Source organism: Cryptotermes secundus, unplaced genomic scaffold (assembly GCF_002891405.2).
Source record: "Cryptotermes secundus unplaced genomic scaffold, Csec_1.0 scaffold409, whole genome shotgun sequence".
NCBI classification, from domain to species: Eukaryota; Metazoa; Arthropoda; class Insecta; order Blattodea; family Kalotermitidae; genus Cryptotermes; species Cryptotermes secundus.
This window is the reverse complement of record NW_019724743.1, coordinates 92,567-117,986: the sequence shown is the minus strand read 5'-3', so window position 1 is coordinate 117,986 and position 25,420 is coordinate 92,567. Positions and strand designations below refer to the sequence as shown.

The 25,420-nt window shown below is 39.5% G+C and overlaps 2 protein-coding genes across 2 annotated transcripts; both read left to right on the top strand.

The window, feature by feature from the left end:
* Positions 1 to 6,493: 6,493 nt before the first annotated feature.
* On the top strand, positions 6,494 to 13,016 carry LOC111862776 (peptidyl-prolyl cis-trans isomerase E). The gene is made up of 7 exons (XM_023848440.2): positions 6,494 to 6,585; positions 6,905 to 7,074; positions 7,775 to 7,954; positions 8,931 to 9,137; positions 10,273 to 10,454; positions 12,223 to 12,289; positions 12,905 to 13,016. The coding sequence occupies exons 1-7, from the start codon at positions 6,552 to 6,554 to the stop codon at positions 12,971 to 12,973; spliced, it is 909 nt and encodes a 302-aa protein (XP_023704208.1). The 5' UTR covers positions 6,494 to 6,551; the 3' UTR covers positions 12,974 to 13,016.
* Positions 13,017 to 13,116: 100 nt separating this feature from the next.
* LOC111862775 (fat storage-inducing transmembrane protein) lies at positions 13,117 to 18,285 on the top strand. The gene has a single exon (XM_023848439.2). It carries the CDS (start codon positions 13,715 to 13,717, stop codon positions 14,879 to 14,881), a length of 1,167 nt encoding a protein of 388 aa, XP_023704207.1. The 5' UTR covers positions 13,117 to 13,714; the 3' UTR covers positions 14,882 to 18,285.
* The last annotated feature ends 7,135 nt before the right edge of the window (positions 18,286 to 25,420 follow it).

The window sequence follows — 25,420 nt, the reverse complement described above, 5'->3', positions numbered from 1 at the left end:
CAATTCAGCTCGTACCTCACAGAAAATAAATTATGTCTCCGCTACAAAGCCCAACCGGTTAATGTTGTTTAGGGAAACAGCCCACGAATGGGGGATTCTCGTAACACAAATTCGCAAGTTTTGTGCAAGGTCCAGCAGGCGTTGCGAGCACTCACCGTGACAAAGTCAGAAATTTTACGATCTCGCGCTTTCATCATTTGGCCGTTACACTGAGAACTGCAATGTCACGGATGTGTGCCCAGCGCATTATCGATGCCCCCCCTGTCTCGACAGACATTCCACAATGCACAACGTTGTTTGAACAACATGCAAGGTTCATTCATTGGTCCTCAGACTCATTCAATAAGAATTTTTCCTTAAATACGGGAAAGTTATATCATCTGGGGCATAACCTCACGTAAAGGTAAAGTTAAGCTTATCTCTGGACTTAATTGGTTAAGCACTACACCATGAAGGCGTATAGGGGAGTGGTGTTATAGCTCCAAAATTCTTAACGTCAGAACTAGATGCGTGAGGAGTCAACTTCACACCTTGGTCGCTTTTCCGGCGGGAAAACCCTGTTTCTAATGTAGAGGAGTATTTGTGGGCCCCAGAGTCGATCTGGTTCTTACGGAGAAAGTCTCATGCCCCTAGCAAAGGCCTCTTATTTTCCGGATTTTTAAATCTTGTTTACAGATATTATGTAAATATCTTTAGCTGGAGATCAGCTCATCTTAAGGCCTCTACCGACACAGGATAACACAAACACAGGCATAATTCCATGCCTTGAGTAAGATTCGAACCCATGATCTCACAAATTTTACATATATACACTTCCATACTAGCGCAAGACCCGGTGAAATTTCAACAAGAATCCTCGTCGTATTTTCAGCTTTACTCTGATTTCTGCCGTGTTAATTTTCAGTCTTACAGTTTACCTCATGTTTAACACCATCTTCCACGAATAACTCGCGCAAATGATCAATCGTAAACCGTCTCCTCAAAATACTACACTACACTTCACATAATCCCATCAAAATGTTATCAGTACTCACAGAATAGACACGATACACTGATATAAATAACTACTCACTAGTTCGTGACCTACTACAAATCCTAAACTATGTGGCGTGTTAACGCTTGTTAATTCGTTGCTGTGGCAACCCGGAATTGCCTAATGACGATAATAAATTTCACGCTTACATGCTTTATAGAAGGATATCGTAGCGTGTGAGCCCATTACTGGGTAACGACCGCGAAAAGGACAACGATACAACATTCGCAGCTAGGCAACAGATACTTAAAAAACAAATATATGCATCCGTTACTGAGTAACCCCTTCGCAAACAAACATATTCCGATGGAAATCTTTGGAGTACTACAATGAATGGTGTTTTCTTTGCGGTCCACGCCGAGATGTTATAAGGAGGACAGTTGGAGAAAGAATTCAGAGTTGTAAACAATTGTGTCAAAGGGAGCACTTAGTCGATGCAGTTGAGAGCCAGTGGGGAAAGAAGTGAGCCCGGAAGCTAAAGAATCTTCACTGTTAGAAGCCGTTGCCAGGGAGGGGCTGGTTAAGACACAGCAGGCTGGGAAAGCTTACCGTGTGTAACAGTAAATTGTAAATTGTGAAGATCAGTGACAACGCTGCAAATATTTTTATTTCTGAGTGGTGTGTATAAGTTGGGCAATGAATCCAGTATCAAAACCATACCCCGTCTATAGTCTCACACACCAAATACGTGACAATATGTAGACACACTGTGAGTACGGGTAAGACGCCCGAGACGGCGAAAACATGGATCTGAAGATTTTGACGGAGTAAACGTTTTCAGTTTGTCTCTGTTTCGATATCTGTGCATGTGCGGCCCGCTAGCGCCTGCGAAGTTGTATAGATTCTATGCATATTCATTACTCAAGAGTTTATCCGTCCTATAGTCCATTCGCGGAGACGAGACAGTCAGCGTAAACAAAGCAAGCCCCGCGTCGCCACAGCTGACAGCAAGGAGTGGACAAAGCGCGCAGTTACTCAGTGTACTCATTGCATTCGGACGCACGTTAACCTGCATTCAGACTGAAGTGTGAACTTTGGACGCCCCTGCAACGGGACACGCATCACGTGATCGCTGCATGAGTTCATTCATAGAGCGAAGGAGATACCGCGTGCATTTGTTTACGAGGACTCTCTCGTCTCCGCGAATGGACTGTAGACTTGTGCCCGGTGAATATGAACATTGTGGGTCCAAAAGTAGAGACAATCCAAATGGGCCAAAAAAGAATAGAAATATGGATTTTCTGGAAAGCAGCTGTAATTATTTTGTTTAAATTTTAGTAATGTATGGAAACCATCTCCCCCAAATAAAACTGCAGAGGGGGTATCTTCGGGAAAGTAACGCACGCGCACTAGGGGCCCAAATGAGAACGTATATGCAGTGTGTTTGCACACTCACTTCATCTGTGAGAGACAGTTGCCTCTCCAGCAGGGGGAGCAGTTTCGGTGGATCCGAGATATGTTTTGTGAGCACCAGAATGGAAATCCCGAGAAATAAAAATGTGAGTCGACCTTCAGTCAGTTCGCCAACTTCTGAACAGAGCAACAACCCGAATTTTCCATGTAGCATACCCACAAAAATCAGCGATTATTTTCCTGTACAACGCTAACATATCCTTTGTTATGGAGATACCATTTTTTTCATTAAGAATTAACAAAAGGTAAAGTTATCCCTGTAACAGGCCTTGAAGGCCCATACGTTTGTGAGACGTCGAGGCTCACACATTTTCTAGACAATCGCCTCACAGATGGCAGTGAGGTCAGCCCTACGCGCCGGCCGCCCTTTACCCCCCCCCCTGAAGATTCCTGGTACTCATTTGTGTTAGAGGCTGAGTCGAACCTAGGGCCATTGTGCGGTTGGAGGGATTAGATCAATTGATAAATCCAGTGACTTAAACGGAAATAGAACCCGTGACCTTCCGGCTTATAGCATAGTGCCGCGTGCCCCCGACTGCAAGATAAGTTCTCTGTAAAAATATAAAGGTCGTTCAGATGAATTTAAAGATTTTAATAGTTAAATTTGTAGTTCATATGTTCATGTTTTGCTTGTGCCTGTGGCTCGAAATACGTGTCAGACCTCTCGAATAACACTTTAAGTAGAAATTAGCAAGCGAATGCGACGGTTCGTGTTTCACATATGCGAAACAATGTTTAAGCAGCCTAAGCCACTGAGTAACTCCATACTCTTCCTTTAACCTCTTAAGGGTTAAAGTCCGTCATCATAGAAGTTGGACTTTCCTTTAAATGGGAGACACAACCTCCAGTGAAGCTATCATTGTCAAGTATTTTTTGGGGAGGGGGAAATTAATTGATATCGGCCATTTTGTCTCAGAGATGATTCATGCGCTCCAATGACAACTTTCCAGTTTTGGTCACCCTGCAAATAATTCGACAATGTGTGTCTTTTTCATTATTAGCTCCCAACAATACGTTTTATTGTGAAGAGAGTCATAATGAATTCCATGCGTCAAAGCGGCCATCTTGTTGACGTCAGTGGTTTCGATTCTGTACACACTCACGCCCCGAAAAGACTCAGCATATTTTGCGATGTTCCGGCTAAAACTTCCTTTTGAAGGAATATTCATGTATGTTATTACGACAGTGATGCTGTATCATAAACCACCTTCATTTCTCGGATTCGGACTAATTTATCTATTTAGTAATTCCACATCTCGAATGTGAGACAATAAAACATGGTCATGAGTCCCGCGGGGCTCGAACTTGAGAATAACTGCGTTGGCGAGGGCCAGCAGCAATTCTAAACGACAGACCTGTCCTCTCGTGAGAGAGGATGTTGCATAAGGACTATGACCGCAAGCGATCTTTTGGGGAAAAAATACTGGTCGTGAGTCTCGAAGTATTTGCCGCCAAAACGAACTGATTGGTCATAAACCGCCAGTCGTAAAGTAACTCTGACTCTGACACTGACTCTGGCTCAGGCTTCAAATTAGCTACACGTGATAAAATGAAGTACTTTGTTAACATGCGCGAGAAACCATGGGATATGTTTCTGCGGCGAAGGGTGGAGAAGATGAGCATGACAGGGAGCCTGAGTGCGTAAGAAGAAAATGAAGAGGAGTAGAGAGAGACAATACAAATAAATAAATAAGCAAATTAAAGAAAAACAGAAATTGTAGAGTTATGCCTGTTTAACATAAACAGGGCGATATGGCGGAAAAACATGAGGAAATGGTGCAAATAATTTTTCGCATCTTCCGACTGGCAAGAAACCAGGGAACTATTCGTCTTGGGGACCAAGTGCTGATGCCTCATGCCATTTCCAGCGAGGCTGCAGGCAAACTCCGCTGTGTTGAAAATTTTGCACTGAGTAAATACTTTTTTTCATGTGTAACGTGGAGAAAACATAGATTTATGCACATTAAACTAACAGAAGTACGGCATTGAAAGCCATTACCAGACAACGACTGGTGAAGACACAGCGAACTGAGAAGTTTAAGTGTGCTGTAATGAACTGCAGAGAGTATGAATTAGCTATAGCTACTTGTAGTTACGTTCTGCAAGAGTGCAATACATGCGATTACCAATCCAAACCCCGTCTATAGTCACTCCTTCACGTGACAATATATAGTTGTTGAAACTATGAGGAAAGATTAACATTGAGTTCAAGAAATTAAATTTTCTCGAATATTTGGAATGAGGTTTCTAATCGCAACCAGAAATGTTACCGCGGTACCTACACGATGAATGTCAAATGTCTGTGAATGAAATATATCTCGCGCACTCCTGTAGGATTCTGCAAATAGCAGTGGTTCAGAATTGCTGACGCAAACTGTACCTTACCCCCAAACGATTGTCACTTGGCGCGCCTGCCAAGATTGCCGTATGCTGACTGCCAAACAACAGTGCCAGAGAAGTTGTCGCAGGAGCAAGGCTGACTGCCATGATAATTCGGACGTATTGGTTTTCCAGAACGGCGATTTCCAACCTGAGCCTCTCGCACCCACGGCCCCCACGGCATCCCTTGACCGGTCTTTAGGGTGTCTGTGGATATAATTTTCAGTTCCTCATTTCAGCGCAAAATATTTGGACCGAAGAGAGATGAAGTGACAGGAGGCTGGAGAAAACTGCATAATGAGGAGCTTCATAACTTGTACTCTTCTCCAAGTATAATTAGAATGATAAAGTCAAGGGAGATGAGATTGGAAAAGCATGTAGCGCCCATGGGGGCGAAGGGGAATGCATATAGGGTTTCGGTGGGAAAGCCAAAAGGAAAGAGGCCACTATGTGGACCAAGATGTAGATGAGTGAATAATATTAATTTGGATCTTAAGGAGATAGGATAGGGTGGTATGGACTGGATCGATTTGGCTCAGGATAGGGAGCAGTGGAGGGCTCTTGTGAACACTGTAATGAACCTTCAGGTGCCATAAAATGCTGGGAATTTCTTGAGTAGCAGCAGAACTGGCGGCTTCTCAAGCAGGGCTCAGCTCCATGAGTGATCAGCTTTCATGGTCATACGGAGTCAGAAAGCATATTTTAGAGTTTTACATCTTAAAATAAATAGTATGTATGTATGAAGGGGTAGGCGTACTCGGCCCTTGCACTTAGATCTCGGTGGTCCATAAATAAATAGTAACAACACAATAAATATAAAATGTTTTTAATGTCTATAACGTTTGACTAAAAATGTTTATTATTTAATTAATGTATAATTAAATAAATAAGGGCAACCATAAGGAATCTTGTGACGTCATTTTCTCCAATCCGTGACTCCACATTTGGTAACTGTATAGTCATCTATTTTATTAAGAACATGCTAGAGTGATCTGTGGTTCTGTGAAGCAGTAATTTGTGATCGACTACATTCTGATATCCTGCCGTTGGTTAGCTCCGTTTGTACCGGAAACAGGTAGCCTAAACACGAATAAAAATGATAAAAACAAACTAATTCGTGAATTGTTGATTTTAGGATTTCACAATGGGTCATTGTTGATGCTGAATCTGTTCTTGGGTCTTTCCGCAGTGTTGATGTAGGCGTTGCTCCAATCATTTTGTAAGTTAATTCGTTGCAAATTACAATGAAGACAACCGTTTCTCTCTTCCACTGCTATGAGTAACCAGACAGAACTAGAGGCCCATGGTCACAACTGCCCTTCATCTCTGCAGCGTCAATTTTCGGGGAAGGTAAATAGGAAGAGTTTTATTTCCGGGGTTGAAGATAAGCCAAGCAAGACACCGGCATGAAGAAGACTGCAAGCAGAAAGTCAGTTGACTCTCAGTGGTCTGCATGCCGATATATCCTAAAAGATAAAACTCGTTTCATAACATTCGCTGTGAGAACCAATGTGCATTTACATTTAAACGACTAATGCTTGGTCAAGCTGACATTGTCTGTAGGTTGGAGCCATCTTTTGACAGCTACTACAACCAACGCGTAGACTCTCACGTTGGCAGCAATAGATACCAGAAAGGTAAATTTGTATTTCTAAGTACTCATCAGGGTCAACAATTTAGTTAATTGAGTGGTGTGTTCGTAACTTGGAGGCATTGTTTTGGAATTATGTCTACGAACCCGAAAAGGACAGTATATGTTGGTACGTTGAATTATTTCTGACTTACGATACGTATTAAGTTTCCTGTATTTAGAGAGTTATTAGATGTTATATTACCGTTTGTTCAAAAATCTATCGTTCAGTCTTTTCAAACATATAATTTACAGAATATCATTTGTCTCTATTAGAGTATGATATGCACTTTGCATATTTTAACAAACATTTCGAATCGTTTTCATTGCATATTTCAATTGTTTTATCTTCCAGTTAAGCTCTTTTAATTCATTGTAATATTTATGACGTCCAGTATCAATTTATACTGAACCTCTAGTAAATAAATGAATTGAAATTAAACTTTCAGGAGGATTAGCTGAAGAAGTTGACGAGAAAGTGCTTAATGCCGCATTTATTCCTTTTGGTGATGTAATGGACATACAGATACCACTTGATTACGAAACCGAGAAACACAGAGGTTTTGCATTTGTTGAATTTGAATGTGCAGAAGATGCAGCTGCTGCTATAGATAATATGGTAAGATTATAGAACTTTTTCCTGGCCAACACTATTTTGAGAGTTCATGTCTAGATGCACTTCCTAGTTAAGATCTCGTAAAAGTTGAACTGGAAATGCAGAATATGATTTCGTTAACCTTTTTTCTTCTTTTCTTTCTTTGGGAAATATTTAATGACAATGTTAGTGTCTAGACTATATAGCGTTGTATGATAGGATGATGAGTGATGAACTGGAACGTATCTAGAAGGAAATAGTCATGCCCTAATTGAGGTACTGTCTCGGCATTTGCCTCGTGGAACCAAGGAAATCACTGAAAGCTTCAGTCAGGATAGCTGGCATCCCAGCCAAGATTTGAATCTAGCACCTCCCATATACAGGCCCAGAGTGTAACCCCTAAACCACCCTGTTCAGTATACGATATTTCAAGTTTGAGTTTTGCTAGTCATGATGGTTGGGTGTTCTTAGGTTATGTTAGGTTACATTAGTATAGCTTAAGGGAATGCAAATTATATTCTGCAGTTTTATTAGAATTGACAGATAGAACTATGTTCGGTCAACATCCTTTCATTCAATTTCTGAAAATGAGTAGTGTCCACCTTTTTTACTTGTAAAATACTCCCTGTTTCTAGTTTATTTTATGACACTGTCGGTAACTCAGAAAAAATATTAATATGTTTATGCTCTTAAAAATGAAGATTCAAATAACATTTAATTTTAGAATGATTCAGAGCTGTTTGGAAGGACAATTCGTGTGAATCTTGCAAAACCTCAGAAAATCAAAGAAGGGTCTTCCAAGGCCGTCTGGTCAGATGATACATGGCTACAGGAGCATGCTGGGAAGACACTGAACAAGGATGGTGAGTCGGGGACAAAAGAAGGAACAGAGGAGTCTGAAAAGGTACGCTTCTGTACATGTCACTTCATGAATGTATACAGATTCTCTGATTTACTCGTACACATGAGGGAGACAGGTACATTCTTAGAACCAGTTTTATTCTCGTGCGTGTGTGTGTATATATATATACGTATATCGAAGGTTTGAGTCCTGATGAGGTCATTGGATTTTTCAATTGACCTAATCCTTCCAGCCACACTATGGTCCTGGGGTTGACTCAGCTTCTAACAGAAATGAGTACCAGGAATCTTCCTGGGGGTAAAGGGTGGCCGGCGCATAAGGCTGACAACCTCACTGCCATTTGTGAACTGTGTAAAGAAAATGGGGGAGCCTCGATGTCTCACAAGCCTATGGGCCTCCATGGACTGCTACATTTGGGCCCATAAACTATTCCCAGTTTGGAAAGATGTGATTTGTATGTGTCAGTGTCCTGTTTGTAATCCTGTCACATGTTAATATTTGAGATTTACATGGCGATGAAGGTTCATTTCGGTGTAGGAGAGCAAATAGTGTGTGCCTTCATTCAGATGGTTCATTAATTTTCCGTTTTATAAGACATGATATCCTGCCAAGTGGGTTGTAGAGTTAGAATTCAGCATTTTTGGATTACAGTCATCTGGGATGTTACACTGTGTAGCTTGGTAGATATGTAGACAGTATGTTGCCAGTGACAGGAGGAGACAAGGAGGAGCAGTTATGTGGTGGGTGTAACTACTAAGTGATTTGCCATGCACAAGCCGCACAGCAGACTGACCTGCTTCTCCACTCTGCCTGTTGTTCAACCAAATGAATTCATCCATCCGTGCCATCACTAGTGGCACTAGCTGTACAAGTGTTCTCATGGAACCCGCTATGTATCTGCCAAACTACCCTGTATCACATCAAGGAAGACAAGATAAGAATGAATGAACCTCAGAGTTCAGTTGCTTTGTGAACTCCGACTAAGAAGCTAATGTTTGTTTCTGCTGCTTCTGCTTAGGAGGAGGAACCAGAGACTAAAAAACCAAAGAAGAACCCTCAAGTGTACTTTGATATCAAAATCGGGAAGAACAGCATCGGGAGAATAATAATGATGTTGCGAGCCGATGTAGTTCCAAAGACAGCGGAGAACTTCAGATGTCTGTGTACCCATGAGAAAGGTTATGGGTACCAAGGCAGCACTTTTCACAGAATAATTCCAGATTTTGTATCCTTAGAAAAGTTTTAGTTAATGAACAAAAATCAGGTCATGCAAAGAATGAACATGGATTATGCCCCATCTGTTTGCAGAGCAAGTACCTCCTGTCTGTGTGCCTTCCCCCACTTCCTCCAGGTGTCACTTGTGTTGTGGCTCTCATTCCGTGCATCTGTTCTCATCCTAATTTTATTACTGGTGTCAGTAGGATGGGTGAAGCAGGTGGCTGATCTGAACCCATGCATTCCTTGCACTGAGTGTAATTCCAAAGCACGGTTTTTCTGGGACAGTTGGTAAATACATACGCAGATCAAGAATTTTCCTGTAGGCTCCCTGAATGATTCACACTTCCCTCACAACAGCTAGCCAATCAGCCTTATCCTGAGGCAGTTCAGTCACACTCGCATCTTCTCAAATTATTTACATTTTACTGATATCCTGTCAGTTGGATGTGGTGAGAGGTGCCTAGTTCTGCCAACCACATCCATACTGGTCCAATTTTGGAATAGGACACTGGGCCCCAAGGAACAAATAGTATTTGCAATTACAAGGCACAGTGGCTGAGTACGTCAGTCCCTAATGATGAAAATGGTGAGGGTTTCCAAAAGACTGGAAATCCATTCAGTCTTGCAGTTGTCATAGTGTGAGTGTTGTTCATATGAAACCTGTTGACATGTTCAAACCCCTCAAGCAAGCACGAAAGGGGCTGTTGATTTTGGTTGGATGGCTGTTACAGCATTGAACAGAAGAAACTGTACCCTGTACCGTCAACAGTGGTAGAAAATATACGTTACAATTTTTATCCTTCAGTTTTCACAGCCAGCATCTAATATGTACTCGTAACTTTGGCTGTTGGGTTTAGCATGTAGTGGTGTATGAATGTGAGTACTGAGGAGCATAACAGAGTAAAAATTTCTTTATGTATTCTCCATCTGAAGGTGGAAATTAAGCCATAGGACAATGGACAGAATAGCCTTACACATTGCGTGAGGCCATCATCAAATAACTTCAACCCCTTACACACCATAGACAAATGAGATCAGAGCCTTTGGCATTTATCAGACACAGTTGGCTTGGCAGCTGGAAGGTTAAAATTGAGGAACTATTTTAATGGCTTGTGTACTGTTTGCCCTTAACTAGTGATTAGATGTGTCAAGGTGGAGATTTCACGAACCACAACGGAACAGGAGGCAGATCAATATATGGAAAGAAATTTGAAGATGAAAATTTCATCTTAAAACATACAAATCCAGGCACTTTGTCAATGGCAAACTCTGGCCAAAACACGAATGGCTCACAGTTCTTTCTCTGCACTGCACGAACAGACTGGTAAGTGTGAGATTTGAGGTTTTTGTGCCAGTGATTATGATTACTGTCTTCTGGGGCATGATGCCAGTTACCCTCGTAGAAGTTTACCATAGTTGCAGAGAAATGTGCCTCCATTTTTAGGCAGAAGAAAAATCTGGCATTTTTTGGGTTGTTTTCATCACTTCTGTCATTCTGCTCAGTTGTCAGGACTCATTCCCCCCCCCATCTGTACTTCTTCCCACAGTCACATCCCTCTTCTGCCAAGAAGAGGGAGGAGTCACATTCTTCTGGAAGTAACAAGACTATGGTCTTAACGGTTCTGACACCATGCAACTTTGTGGACAGATGCCAAGGTATCAGGGCAACATAACTGCTTCATCTTCAGGACTGAATGGGCTTGGATATATAGGATGTCCCAGGAGGAAAGGTCAGTATTCTTGGAGGTCATAGTATCGGTCATTCTAAACAAAAAAGTGTATACATACGTGTGTCCTATTCTGAACTGTTTCCGAGATAGAGCTATTTCACTGTACAATTCCAAATTTGTTGATAAGAAAGAGAGATTTCCTACTGTTTCCAATACCGGTATTTGTTTGATTTAGGGATTTCTGCACCATCTGAATATAATGTAGTTGATCGTTCCTTTATGAGACACTAGTTCACTACATGTTTCAGCCTAAATGGCCATCTTCAGGTGTACAGGTTGTAGTTGTTCAGAACTCTGCTGCTCACTGCAGTGCAGTTTTCTTTCCTCTTGTTATTTTTGTGTTATGTGGGTTGCATATGGTTGCTTTTGATTTCGTACGGTTTGCTGGTTGTGGATGCCTTCAATGTTCCTGTTGGGGTGGGAGTTCTGCTGTGTGCTGGTCAGCCATCATAGTTGTTCATCATGGGTGTATAACATTATGAACTGGTATTTATTGTTCAAGTGACAAGTTGGTACATTTTACCTAGTATAATACATTTTTGAAAATTCCACCGTCAGCATCAATGAACTTTGCAACTCGTGTAAGGACATGGTGTGTTGCTCGTCTGTACAGTGTACACTGAACTCTACAGTGAAATAGCTGTCTTGGAAATGGTTCGGAATAGGACAAATGTACATGTACACTTTTTGCTTAGAATGACCAATACTGTGACACCCCGAATATTGACCTTTCCTCCTGGGACACTGTATAGGCAGGTTACAAGGAGGGTGTTCATGGGGCCCAAGGGAACATGGTAAAGAAAGGAATCCAGTCCAAGCCAGTAGGGAGAGATGGAATGCAAGGTGGCCCTTATAAGGGCCACACTAGTCAATCATCTTCCTGTGACTGGTTTCGTTTCTTTATGTCCTCTTCTTGCGTCTCATGAACACACTCCTTCTAACATGTCTATGTAACAAAACCTATTTCTGAACCAACACACTTCAACCCTGACAGTGGAGCAGCGTGGCCTCGTGAAACAGCGGCATCCACCCATCAAGCACAGTGTCACACTCCAGAAGGTCACGTTTTTAATAATCACCAACATGAAAACCTCAGAACTAGTTGGAATGTGTGAGGTTTAGTGGCAATAAAGAATTAAGCAACGTTCACAAATCAGAGCAAGTGTTCTGTGACTCACTGGGGCTTTGAAATTGGAGAAGTCTGAAGTAGACTAGGGGGAACTGAATCTGAACAGACCTTGGATGTAACAGCTGCAGTTACATAAGCCAGTGTATGTACTGTAAACTGTCCTTCAGTCCCGTAAAAATAGGAGGCAGGAATTTACACAACTGAACTGTACTAATGATATAACATGCTTGCAGGTTGGACGGTAAACATGTTGTGTTTGGCCATGTTATAAGTGGCATGGATGTACTAAAGAAAATGGAGGTAAGAGCAGTCATGTTTTAGAACAATGTTCCCTGTACAGACCCCTGAACAGTTACATAATCTAATATTATTTCTTCTTTGTAGACCAACACATTCATGACAGTAAGACTGAACGATTGTTCTAGAAGTAACGTTCTAAGATTTATATATGGGAGGTGCCATGTACAAATCTTGACCAGGACATAGCCTGTCCTCTCTGAGGCTTTTTGTAGTTTCCTCAATTATTCCAGGTACATGCAAGGATAATACCTCAATTAGGCCATGAGCACTTCTTTCCAAATCCTTTCCAATTCATCATTTGTAGAACATTCTACCAATCGGCACCGTACAGTCTGAAATACTGACAGTGCCATTATGTAACCTAGAAACCCAAAATCATGGCAGTGGGGTAGTTCTGCTTTTGTGACCATTACGCTATCAAATGGGAGCCTTGAAACGTAATAGGTTTTCTTAGTTCTTGGAAGACATCAGTAGCTGATGCAGCTATTGAAACCTGACATTAGGCATCATGACAGACAAAGAATTACATACGGATTTGCCAGAATCCATTTTATTTAGCAGGACCATAGACTTTTCTCCGAATTCTTTGTAATACATGACTGTGTTGTGTTTCAGAAATGCGGAACTAAATCCGGAACGCCAACAGAGAAAGTAATAATATCCGCATGTGGTGAGCTGGTGTAATGCTTATAAATGTACATACATTAATTACAACAAGTTTTATATATTTGAATGGTTATTACTGTTACTGCAGCGTTCCTTACAACCTCGCTCATCCCATTGTTCCTGTGTTAAGCTTATTGCCTGGTGTTTGTATTGGAGAAGAAGAGCATTTTCTTCTGTTATTTGGGTAAACTTCTCGCTTCAGAGGATTAGTTCAATCCATTATTAAAATAAATGCATACCACTTTTATACTAGTAATGATAAAGTAGGTCCATCCAAACTCTACCCACTGAGAGGCCACATTGTACCTTACATACTCAGTTGCTACATTTAAAAAAAATATATTGTGGCATATATACCTGTTACTAAGCAGTGACGCTGAAAACTGGCCATTGTTAGATAACACCAACATACACGCATACAACAATATAAGAATGGGGTTAGCAAGGGTTGAAATATTGTTTGACTATTAACAATGGAAATGGTAGATTCTAAAGGGTTCTGACGATAGTGTATAGTACTCAGAATTACAGTGTTTTTGGATTTTGTTCAACGGCCGGCGTTCTAGAAACTTGTGTATTAAATAATAGCCAACCCATTTACTGACATTGGTCTCTGCAGTGATTACGGTCATTTTGCTGCTGACGTCTGAACCGTCTGATCGCTGGAAATAGATGGCAGCTTGGTGCTCGTGACGTCACATGGGCTTCATTCCCACATAACATTGAATTGCTTACGGTGCTTACGGTTGAGCGAAGATCATGGCTACCAGGCGTAGACCTTTACATTCAGCAAATTCAAGCTTCAACTTTAGACCAAACACTGAGACGCGAAAATGGGAAACGAAAGGGAAGAAACCGTTACCAGAACCAACGACTGTGAAACAGGTGTTGTTGATGATGATTGTTCATGTGTGTAGGAAAACATTGTTCGTAGATACTAGTGTAAAGGTTGGAATCTATGGAGCAAGTTTGTTTGTTGTGTCGCTCCTTGCGGATGCCCTTCCTTTTCCAAGAACATACATGTCGAGATCAAATAACATATTCAATATATATTTTGTGAAATTAGGTTGGGCCTGGACTTTATTTGTTATATCCCCATTTCTTCTTATGACCAGTTATATTTATTGTTGTGGCAGACGTGATAAAATTCTGCAGCATTTTGCAAGGTTAGGAATTGCGACATTTGCTTGGTACGTTTGGACAAAATTATTCTGGTATATCGAAAAAATGTATGGGCATTGCAACGTTATACCAAAAAAATATCAAACAAAAGAAGCCTGTATTGCTGGTGGATACTTTTGGAATGGTTTTGATATATCTGGACATGCATTTATATTAATATACAGCAGTCTCATTCTGATTGAAGAAGCTCGTGCAATTGTTGGATGGGAAGGTATACGAGATCTTATTAGGGATGAAGAACATGCAAGAACCACTGGAGATGTTTCAGTCACCAACAGCCCTTTACGAGGATTATCATATGAAGATTTCTCCATCCTTAAGAAGTCCTATGACAAGTTTACTCCATACATCCGATTATGTTTCATTGCAATGACTTTATTGTGTGTGTTGTGGGATGTCATGTTGGTAAGCACAATCTTATATTACCACATAATGATTGAGAAGTTTATTAGTGGTGCCATTGCAATTCTCACATGGTTCTTTACGTACCGTTACTGGTACACCATTCCTTGGACACTACCGAACCTGCCTGGAGACGGACTGTTCAAGTATAAGGATGTTCGACAGCCAAAGGAGCAAGCAAAGCGAAGAAGTACAACAATTCCTCAAAGCAGTGTTAGAGGGCAGATCCCAACATTCATGGGAATGCCTCTCTATGGATTACGAAATCAGGAGAACAAAGAACAGAAAGATGAAGATACGGATGTTGAAGCAGATGTACCGACAGCTTTTTTGAGTAAATGACAAGAATGTTAACACCAATAATGAAGCAGGCTCTCATTTGAAAGATTAAAATTTGCCAAATATTTCAGTGCATGCTGATAACATGCTTTTGGAGTGTTTTGTTACAGATATGGCAACTTATATACAGTTATGAATTAAGAATAACATTCTTTGGTGATATCTGAGTTTCACGTTGTTGAGCCTGTGGAGATTACTGGCTTCTGGGATATGACATCATGTAATCTGGTTATTGGTACTGTTTGAGAGGAGCCTACTGCTTTCGTCGTCAGGTTAGACACTCCTCTGCCCTGAAGAAGGAGGCCGCAGATTCCTCCGAAACTAACAGTTGCCAGACTTCGTTGTGTCGCATTACAGAAACTGATCTTCATAATCTTTCTTTATGCTAAAAAAATTTGTATTTTTACTGGATGCATCACATTTTCAATGGGCACTTAAACCCACATAACCATGTCATCTTTCTAAATGAGATACAGTTATTTCATAGTTTGTTAATGGTTGTGAGGTTCTCTTTCATCTTGTTTTATTATTTATTTATTTATTGTAAGGGAATGGATTAAGGTTAACAAATATTTCATAGTTGAACTGTGTAACCAAGAAGTTTTTTTCCTTGTAGACTTCATGACACTTGTTGACTGATATTACATGTGACATTCATGTAGCAGTTGTTGATTCATAGTCACATTCACACAATAAAACCAGTACAAGAAAAGTCTGTATGATAGTTTTGTATGAAGGTGACTTAATAACAATGAGAAGTGTTAAAAGCTAGGTAAATCTATACCTGTATTGTTATTTGTGTATGGGTACTTGAAAAAAGCTATTTCATTTAATTTTGTTAATTCAGACTCATTTCAGTTAATGACATTTGATTTGCTTGCTCTCTGATTGAGAGGTGGGGAGAAGGGAAGTGGGGTGTTGTATGGGTGACAGGAAGAATGCGAGGGGAGAAGGGAAGTAGGGTGTTGTATGGGTGACAGGAAGAATGCGAGGGGAGAAGGGAAGTTTTGCACATCTGCTGCTGTTTTCACAGGAATATGGAAACTTCAGTACAGTATATCCCTGTGTTCAGCTTATGTTATTTCACACTCAGTGTCCTTCTTTTATGAACTTAACTGTCACATAAATTAAGGAGTACTTGTACTATCATATTCATAACCAATTGATAACACTCAGTGTTATAATTTTTAAGTGTTAACCCTTGCAGTCTGTTATCCTAGTTTTGTCATGACAGAAGATTGAATTGTAAGTGAATATAATAGATGTTCTTTTAATATAGACTTTGTTGTTTTAATGATAAAGACATCACTTAGTTAATTTTGTTTCTCATAACAAAAGACAGTACAGTTACACCTGTGCTTATTTATGCACCACTCCATGAGGACGTACAGGAAATTGGAGATACAGCTCCACACATTCCTAACCTAATCTTTATGGTGTGCATCCTGTTGTGTGTTATATCACACATGGGGCCATCTGCACACATCTATGAATGTAAGCAAAGACAAAGTGGTACAAATGTATCACCATTCGTTTTATTGTGGAGAGGTGTTCCGCTACATGTTTAGACTTTCAAGAGGTTATCATCAGGCTTACTTGCAAGAATTCAGCCTTAATTCTAGAATTGTATTTTAATATGAATACAGATTATTATAATTTGTTTCATTTTTGATAGTGAATATTGTATTATTAAATATATCTAATAAACACACACTAAAAGTACTCTAATAATATACAGTTTCTAATTCTGTTTACATACTAAGACTGATTACCTTTTATATAGTTTGGATTTAATATTACATAGCTATTAATGTAGTTTGATCCTTGAAGATAAAAATTAAAAAGAATTTTTAATTTCTTTCAAATTGACTACTCAAGTTACACTTGAGAAATATAGATACTAGATGGTGGTGAAACAGATTGAGGTTCTGAAATGACTTGTTAAGTTCAGATTACTAAGATGACGGATAAGTCCAGGAAACTGGTAATTATAATTGTAACCCTTTAGAAGTATAAACAAGGGTTGTTGTCATATTACATTCTTCTTGTCACTTAGTTAAATACTTTTTGATGCAAACGTTAAACAGAATAAAAGTGCGAAGCAAACCATCTGCTGGTAAATTTCGTGGAATTGTGCTCTGTAGATTACATGAAGAGGAACACTGCTAGCAATTCTAATCACCATCATCGCCACTGATGTTTGTAGCGCTCATACGTAGTGTATCACACTTCATGGTCAAGTGGGTAACACTCTGCTTCAAGTCCCAGCTTTAAATCTTGGCTTGAAGAGTGGCTGTCCTGTCTCAGAGGTTTTCTCTGGTTTTTCTCAGCCTTTTCAGGCAATACCGGGATAGTGCATCGAAGCAGGCTGCAACTACTACTTTCACATCCTTGCAATTCATTAGTTATGTGACGGCTGTCAGTACTGTGTTCTGAGCTCGATATGAGGTATACAAAGGACGGGTACTGAACACGAAGTTGACGCTTCATCTCCGCAAGTACTGAGCTAAAGAATGCATGGAGCTTTTTCCTCTATTTCCTTATGTTTTCGTGGTGTGGTGCTTAACTAAGGAAAGGGGGTAAGTTTATTTTTTATTTTTAAGAAACTGTAAATCAGTGGGATTGTTGCCTGATGTTGCAGACCACTGTGCAGATAACCTGAAAGTGTTGTTCTGTTTTTCATCATTTGTGTTGTGTAGGAAGAATGTGTGACTTGTGATTTGTATCATGAACTGATGCAGTGTTTCTTATGTAGAACCATGTCTTTATTTTCCATGATGTTTCCATCTGTGTATGTTGTCTCTAACACCCAAAGCTTTGCACTATCCTCATGTGTGATGTTTTTCTTAACCTGTTGTTCCCATTTTGATCTCAAACTTCCTCTTCAGTATTTTCGTTTTAGTTTCATGTTCTAAACCTTTTTTGGGATTTGGTCTTGATTTATTCTTAAAGCATCTGTGTCATCTTATTCTCGTATTTATAACTTATCTTCCAATGTATTTATCAACAGATTCTCTCAAAATTTTTGTTCTCATTCTTCCCTGGTTTTTTCCTTCTGTGACTCTTAACTCTCTCATCTCAGCTGCCATTAATCTGTTAATGTCACCCTTTGTCCATGGCCACGTTTTTACTCCACACATTAATAGGGCTCTATAGTAATTTGTAATAAAACTTACGTTTCCTGTCTTTGCAAGTACTTACATTAAATGTAATGGGATGCCGATGTTCCTTTGGATTCCATCGTGAGGAGCTTTCGCTGAGGCCCTGGCACTTATATCTCATTGAACAAGCATAGGGTATATATATATATATGGTGCCTAGTATCCTCCAACACAGAGAAGGGGAGTCATGTGATGGATAGACCTGTTTCAACTTGAGGCACTATCTGCATTGTACCAGTGGCAGCAGCAAGAGCTGTTAACAAAATTGATGTGAAGTTTTTAGCTTGCACAGTACATGGAGGCTGCCCTACAAATTGCATCTCCTCATTGTTAAAAGATAATAATTATTGATTATGGTTCATATAATATGTAATCAACTTTTGTATTTTAATATTGATTGGATTTTTTGTATAAATATTTCATTATACAAACTACTGTTACGTAAGATAATTAATTAAAGTGTTTTGAAAGTCATATATTTTGACCAGATATAAAAATAAAGTTTCTGGTGATGAATATAGGCTCTTGATGTATTGTGTTCCACTTTTCTTCTTTTGACATCATTTTTGCTGTATGGGTCACTGGATGAAAGGTCTCCAATCTGATCTTTTCTTTCTACAATCTTTCCTTTTTGATTTCTACCTAGCTAAACCATTGTGGAATTGTCGACACTCCAATAGACAACCAATTCGGAAAGTTTGCGGGCCCTGAAAAGGGCCGTTTGTTCCACCGCGGTAGATAGAGTTTTACGGCCATTCAGCTGGTCTGTCTGGCTGGTGATGTAGTGCTGTGTGCACCGGTAGAATAGCTGTTGACTAATGCTGCGGCAGCTGAGTTCGCTGCCTGGTCGCTGGAGACTTGTGGCTACTACTTCAGATGCCTGGTCGCTGGAGGCTTGCAGCAACTACATAGTTGCCTGGTTGCAGTGAAGAGCTGATGCCTCTGACGACTCATCGTTCTGAACTGTGTGTTCACTGATGATTGCGAGCTTTGGGCTCTGCCTTTTATACCATGCTTGATGGAGGGGTGAAACTTGCAGTTGCGATTGTGAAGGCTGATTGGCTAGAGCACATTGTGATCTAAATGTGAGCTGGACATCGAGTGCTGCCAGCAATGTGATTGGTTAGTGCACATGATGTTCTGCAAGTGGGTTGGACATCGAGTGCTGTATATAAATATGAGCGCAATGTACTGCAATGTGTTATTCACTTAGGAGTGAGTGATGTCTGAAAGACGGGCAAAACGGGGTGTCACGTGGGATGTTCCCACACCGTCTTGTTCTGGGTTTTCTGATACACCTCTTTCCTTTATATTTTAATTCTAATGCCCTGCTAGGTATCTTTGCTCTATCCATTCTTTTTATGTGACCAAACCATTGTAGTATTCCATCATTCTGCCCAAATATTGGCAGGAGATTGGTGGCTGCAGAGTAAGGAAGTCAGATATTAATTTTGGTTACAAGTGGTGTGAATGTATTAAGATTTAAAGGTTTAGTTAAAAATACCCAATAAGATTAATTTGAAGCTGGAAACAAAACCAAGATCCTCCTCTTGTTGGAGCCAAGCCATCATTTCACTCATGAAAGTGTACAAACAATTCTGATATTGTATTTGACTTTCTGCCATGCCTTTTATGGGCAATGTTATGGGAGCAATCCTGCGTGTTCAAGATCTCTTGTACAGTGACTTAGGTTCCCACCATATGTTGAAAACAGTGCATAGTAACTTGTAATGAAGGTGTGATGATGTTGCACCCTCAAAGCTGTTTTACACAAACTTTAACTAACAATAAATATGTAGATGTGGGTCATCACAGTAGTGCAAGTATTCCTGTCAGAGAACATCCACATATACAAACATGTTGACCCTAGCACCAAGAATAAATGGGGAATATTTCAGTATTAGTGATACGCTAGTGACTGTGTATATGCATGTTATGACTTATTTAGCAAGACCGTACATTGTTGAATGGTGGCATGGTCCATGAATAATGAATTGCGAAAGATATGGCCTCAGTTGAGGTACTTTCCTGGCATTTGCATGGAGGGACTAAGAAAAATCCATAATAAACCTCAGTTTGGAGAGTTGGTCTCTGGACCAAGATTTGAACTATGGACATCCCCAAATGCAAACAGGAGTTACTCTTTTTGATATGTAAGCGTACTTAATGCTAAATATTCCGCGAGTCTTTCCAGTTTTTGAAACATTTTGGTATGTAAAGAAAGTACTGTCTTCTGCAATCTTCATTATAGTCTTAAGGGATCATTACCATTTCAGGCAAACTTGCTGTCTCCATCTTCAGGGTGGAAGAGTGTTTCTAATCTGTGGATGTTGTGAAGCATAGCCTTCACACAGAGGATTGCTAACGGTGGTTCTCGCAGACGTGACTATCAAGATTACTGCCTTCCATCATGTCACCCTGAAGATGGAAGCTACAGGTTCCTCCAAAATGGTAATGACCTACCATACTACAATGTTACATCCCAGACAAGAGTAACTTTCACAATCAGCACCAGGGATATGTCAGTAAATTTCTGGGTGCATCAAAATGCTGGTTTTAAAATATGGCCATGGGAAGAACAGCGTAACTCCTGAGGTAACCGATCCTCAGTGTGTTTATGAAACCCACAACATCAGCATTTAGATAAAAATGGGAATCATAAATTAATATAGAAGATTTTTTTTTCGTAACATTTTATTTACAAATTTTAAGGCACTTTTTTAATTCCCATTTCATATCATAATTCTGCTTTGAGCAGTATTTAGTGTATATAAAATGTTAACATAAAAGTCTACAGGTTGGGCCCCTGGCATCCACATTTCATTATATACCTAAAAAAAAAGTACAAAAAAAGAATGGAAACCTTAAAAGTAAATGTGACCAAAGTTCATTTTATTACTAGTTTGAGATTCCTTATAACAAAAGTTCTATATATGTAAGAATTTTATCATTTTCTGTTTTCAAATTGTATGGAATGACAGTTATTAACATATTGGCACAAATACATTAATTACAATTCTCCTGCTACGCTATCACAACAAACTTCCATCACCATTTGTGCAAAGTTACATCAGAACATCCTCTTGCTATACCGATACCATACAGAGAACCGCTCTTTCCATTTTATATTTTAGTTATGCTGTTTCTTCTTCAGGTCATCCTAACATTTCCTACATGGACATAGCAGTAATGTCGTTAAGTCTGGCACACTAGCTGTGTCCACTTCTACATACAGAAGGGCTAGATTCTGAGCAAGACCAATTGGAACATAACATGTCATACAACTACCAAACATTGAACTTCTTCAGTTTGATATGTGGTGAGCAATATTGTTCACTTAAAAACATATATACATCATGGTGACAAATAGAAAAATCTCTTGTCCCCCCCCCACTAGGAATCTAACCGCATTTTCTCAGTCAAGCCGCTATACCAACTGTCATCTTATTTGCAGTATTAGCTCTGACACGTTACGCATATTACAAAACAGAATCTATCTTTTATACAGGCCTTTATAAGCATTTTCCTCTACTGGCTTTTTGTCAGTTGCAACAGCTTGTGCTTTCAGATGTGTTCTGTAGTGTACTGTTTCTCATAATGTGGGTGTTACCAGGTTTTGTAAAAGACTAGGAGTTTCATGACTGGCTGAGCTGCTATTAGGTTCTCGTGGATTCTGCTGCATGCATTTTCTTTATTTTTCTGTCATTTTATGACACTATCAGTAGCTAGAACTGACAAATGACAAATTGCAAATAATTTGGAATGAAGTGATTGTGGTCTAATCGAATAATATCTCAGCATTTGCATGGAAGAACAGAAGTAAGTTGCAGAAAATCTGTCAGGATGGCCAGTGTCCCTGCTGAGACTCGAACTGAGCACATCTAGAATACGAGTAAAACATTAATCACTATGCTAGCCCGCTCTGTAACATATTTATTTCTTTCAGTTTATTCTGTAGTGTACCATACAGTTTGTTACTGGTGATTTTTGTCATTTCATTATTGTATATTATGGTATAGGATTAGAAGGTGTAGAAAGATTCATTTGGCTCAGGATAGAGTTATTGGGTTTCTGTGNAATCATGAACTTAAATCAGTGCAACAGGACGCTAAAATATAAAAATTGGAAATAAATTTCTTCATTAGATGATCTACCATTAGTTTCTCAAGAACTGTTCTGCTGAAGTAATTAATTTTCTTCCTTTTGTGGGTCATATTACAACACTTACCAGAATCTAGATTATGTAACTTCAAATGGTTAAAATGAACGATAAATTGGAAAACCTCTGAAAGGAAGTGGTCATGGTGTAATTAGAGAGCCATCCCAGAATCTTTTCCTTCAGGGACAGGAAAAGAATCCTCAGGATAGGTGATGTCCTGACCAGGATCTGAACCAAGCATGTCCCTGAATACAAACCTACAATGTCAACCCATTTGTAGATTAATTTGTTACTCTGATTTATTTTATTTATGGGTTAAAAGAGTGTACATCATGGATGTTGAATTCATATATTAAGAAAATAATTTGCCACAGTCATTGTTTTTATGTTACCAGCAGAACTGCTCTAAATGTTTTCTAATTAGGTAGTACAGTAATACATAAACATGCCTCTCATTTTGTTCTCCTGTGTGCTACTTCAAGATATGATCCTAGTGCTAGTAATAAACAGCAGTCAGACTGAAGACTGAAGATATGTTTGCCCTTGGCATGGGAATAAAACAACACTTTTGCTACAAACATCTTTGCCACCACCTCATCTTCCATCCCAGCAATGAGCAAATGACCTACACATGTCCGAAGAACTGGACCGTCTAGTGACAGAAGAAAAGAACTGTGTGTTCTAAGAGTGAGATGAAAGAGAGATGCTTTGTCTTGTCACAGTACATTACTGTGTAACCAGGCTGTACAGGACACCAGTAAATGACCACACACAATTATGGGATCGAATGTATTAAGCAGTGAGTATAGTAAGTTAAATTTAGTGGTGTTTACATTTTTTAAAATTAACTTTTGAGTATTGCTTTATTTAACGATTTCAGGAACCTGCATAATATAGCATGGAGTAGCAGGGTGACCAGCGAATGACAGATTGGAAAGGATGAGTAAAGCAGTTGTGGCTTAATTTGGGGTGATATTCTGGAATTTACTTAGAGGTACTGAGAAAACCCATGAAAACCATAGTCAGGATAGTTGTGTCTGGGTTGAGATTCACGCTGGGCACCTCCAAAATATGAGTACAAGTCTGAAGCATTATCATCTGAGTGACCCTGCACCATTTTAAAGATAATAAGTAGACAGTCTGCCATAACAGGAATTTCCTGTATCAACAGTGACATGAATATTCTATCTGGCTAGCCAGTCTGTTCAAACATTGAACCCTACCTGGTACTTTCTAACAGCTAAGATTCTTTTGAAATAAATATGCAGTAAATGAGGTTTCAAGTTTTAATGGTGGTGAATGTTCAGGTTATGCTCCTCTCTGTTTTTGTACCGTGTAGTTGGGTAGGCAGCTGCCAACGCTGTTGAGCGTGTTTTCATGGGAGCGGTATTTTACAGTGTTGTCAGTAGCTACACTACACAGCACTGAATTGAACGATGATAAGCGAATAATAAACTAGGAAGTATTTGGAAGGAGGGAATTGTGGCCTAATTGAGGTACCATATTATGGCATTTGCCTATACAGACTGAAAAAATGCAGTGCTTAGCGGGCTGAACTGCAAAACTGCAATGCAAAGCCAGTATAGCTTTCAAATTGCCTTACAGTATTATGTATTTGCAGAATGATAATTTGAATATTGTGCATTGATAATTACTCCTACAAGTTGATACACCATGACATGATTTAGTGTAAATTCATAACTACATTTAACAGCCACCTAAAAATATGAGAGTACTTAAAATGGTTCTGCAATTTACTGTTATCTCTTCTTTTTACACCTCCTGAATAAGGCAGAATTTGGATAGTCGCTGTCCTTTTTATGGTTTATTTAATGACCCTGTCAGTAGCTCACACTGTATAGCATCAAATGGCAGCATAATTCATGAATTGGAATGGTTGTCAAAATAAGTGGTCATGGAATATTTCTATATAGTATCCCAGCATTTGCCTGGACGGAGTAAATAGAACCGCAACATGCCCCAATAGTCTGTTCCAATTGAGATTAAAACCAGCACCTCCGAAATAAAACTCAGAAGCATTACTGCCTCAGCCGACTTTCTCCATTAATTGGACCTACAAAAATGTATTAATAAGGAAAATATCAAATTCTGGTGTGTGTAAACAAGGCTTTCTTTCTTGTGGTATGTCATATCTTCAACGAAGAAATAAACAGAGAATACACATCAAAATCTCACAAATGCAGACATCACTTAATGTGATTAACTCTGTCCAAATGTGTTTCAACTGTGTACAGAATACAAATTCAGTGGAAAGATGACATTTTATTCCATAAGCACCATGGAAAAATTAAAGGTGACTGGAGTATCAGTTGTTAAATTATGGAAATGCTGACATAGCAAAACAAATTATGTCACATATAAAAACAACCAAGAGGAAAATATACAAGACAAATGCTGAGATCCAGACAAGCTCAACACATCTGGAAAGATGTCGCACAGAACGAAGAAAATGTGAAGCTATGGAAAGAAATAGCTTGAGAGGCGACACTGCTAGTCAGTCTACACAAATCAAGGCAAACACTGAAGTTTTATGACCTTGAGTACCATTTTCCTGTTATAGTCTGGGCCACAGATGTTGATGATGTGAATCTACTGGGAAATAACATAGATCCCATAAAGGAAAACACAGAAACTTTAACTGATGCTAGTAAGGAGGTTGGTCTCGAAGTAAATACAGAGAAAACTAAGTATACGTTGCTGTCTTGTCACCAAAATGCAGGGCAAAATCTTGACATAGAGATAGCTAACAGATATTCTTAAAATGTGGCACAGTTCAAAAATTTGGGAATGACAGTAAAAATCAAAATTTGATTCAGGAGGAAATTAAGAGAAGATTGAATTCGGGTAATGCTTACTACCCAGTCACAGTAGGCACGCAGTCTAAGGCATGAACTGTCTTCACTTGCTCAGATTCTGGGATCGTGGGTTCAAATCCCATTCAGGGCATGGATGTTTGGTGTATTTATTTTGTTTGTGTGTTGTCCTGTGTGTAGGTAGCAGCCCTGCGACAAGTTAATCACTCATCTGAGGATTCCTACCGACCATGAAAAATGATTACAAAACTGAATAAGAGGCCAGGGCCCTGAATGGGCTGGAAGATTCAATGAAAAAGCTGCTTGCTACCATTCAGTCCAGAACCTTTTGTCTTCTCATCTGCTGTCTAAAAACAAAAATTAGAATATACAAAAATATAATTTTGTC

What these genes read in the sequence shown, in the direction of transcription:
- LOC111862776 (XM_023848440.2), top strand. Translation starts at nt 6,552, where the DNA reads ATGTCTACGAACCCGAAAAGGACAGTATATGTTG. An exon ending in TGCACTGCACGAACAGACTG is followed by an intron (nt 10,455 to 12,222) that starts GTAAGTGTGAGA and finishes ACATGCTTGCAG; the next exon opens with GTTGGACGGTAAACATGTTG. An exon ending in ATGTACTAAAGAAAATGGAG is followed by an intron (nt 12,290 to 12,904) that starts GTAAGAGCAGTC and finishes GTTGTGTTTCAG; the next exon opens with AAATGCGGAACTAAATCCGG.
- LOC111862775 (XM_023848439.2), top strand. Translation starts at nt 13,715, where the DNA reads ATGGCTACCAGGCGTAGACCTTTACATTCAGCAAATTCAAGCTTCAAC.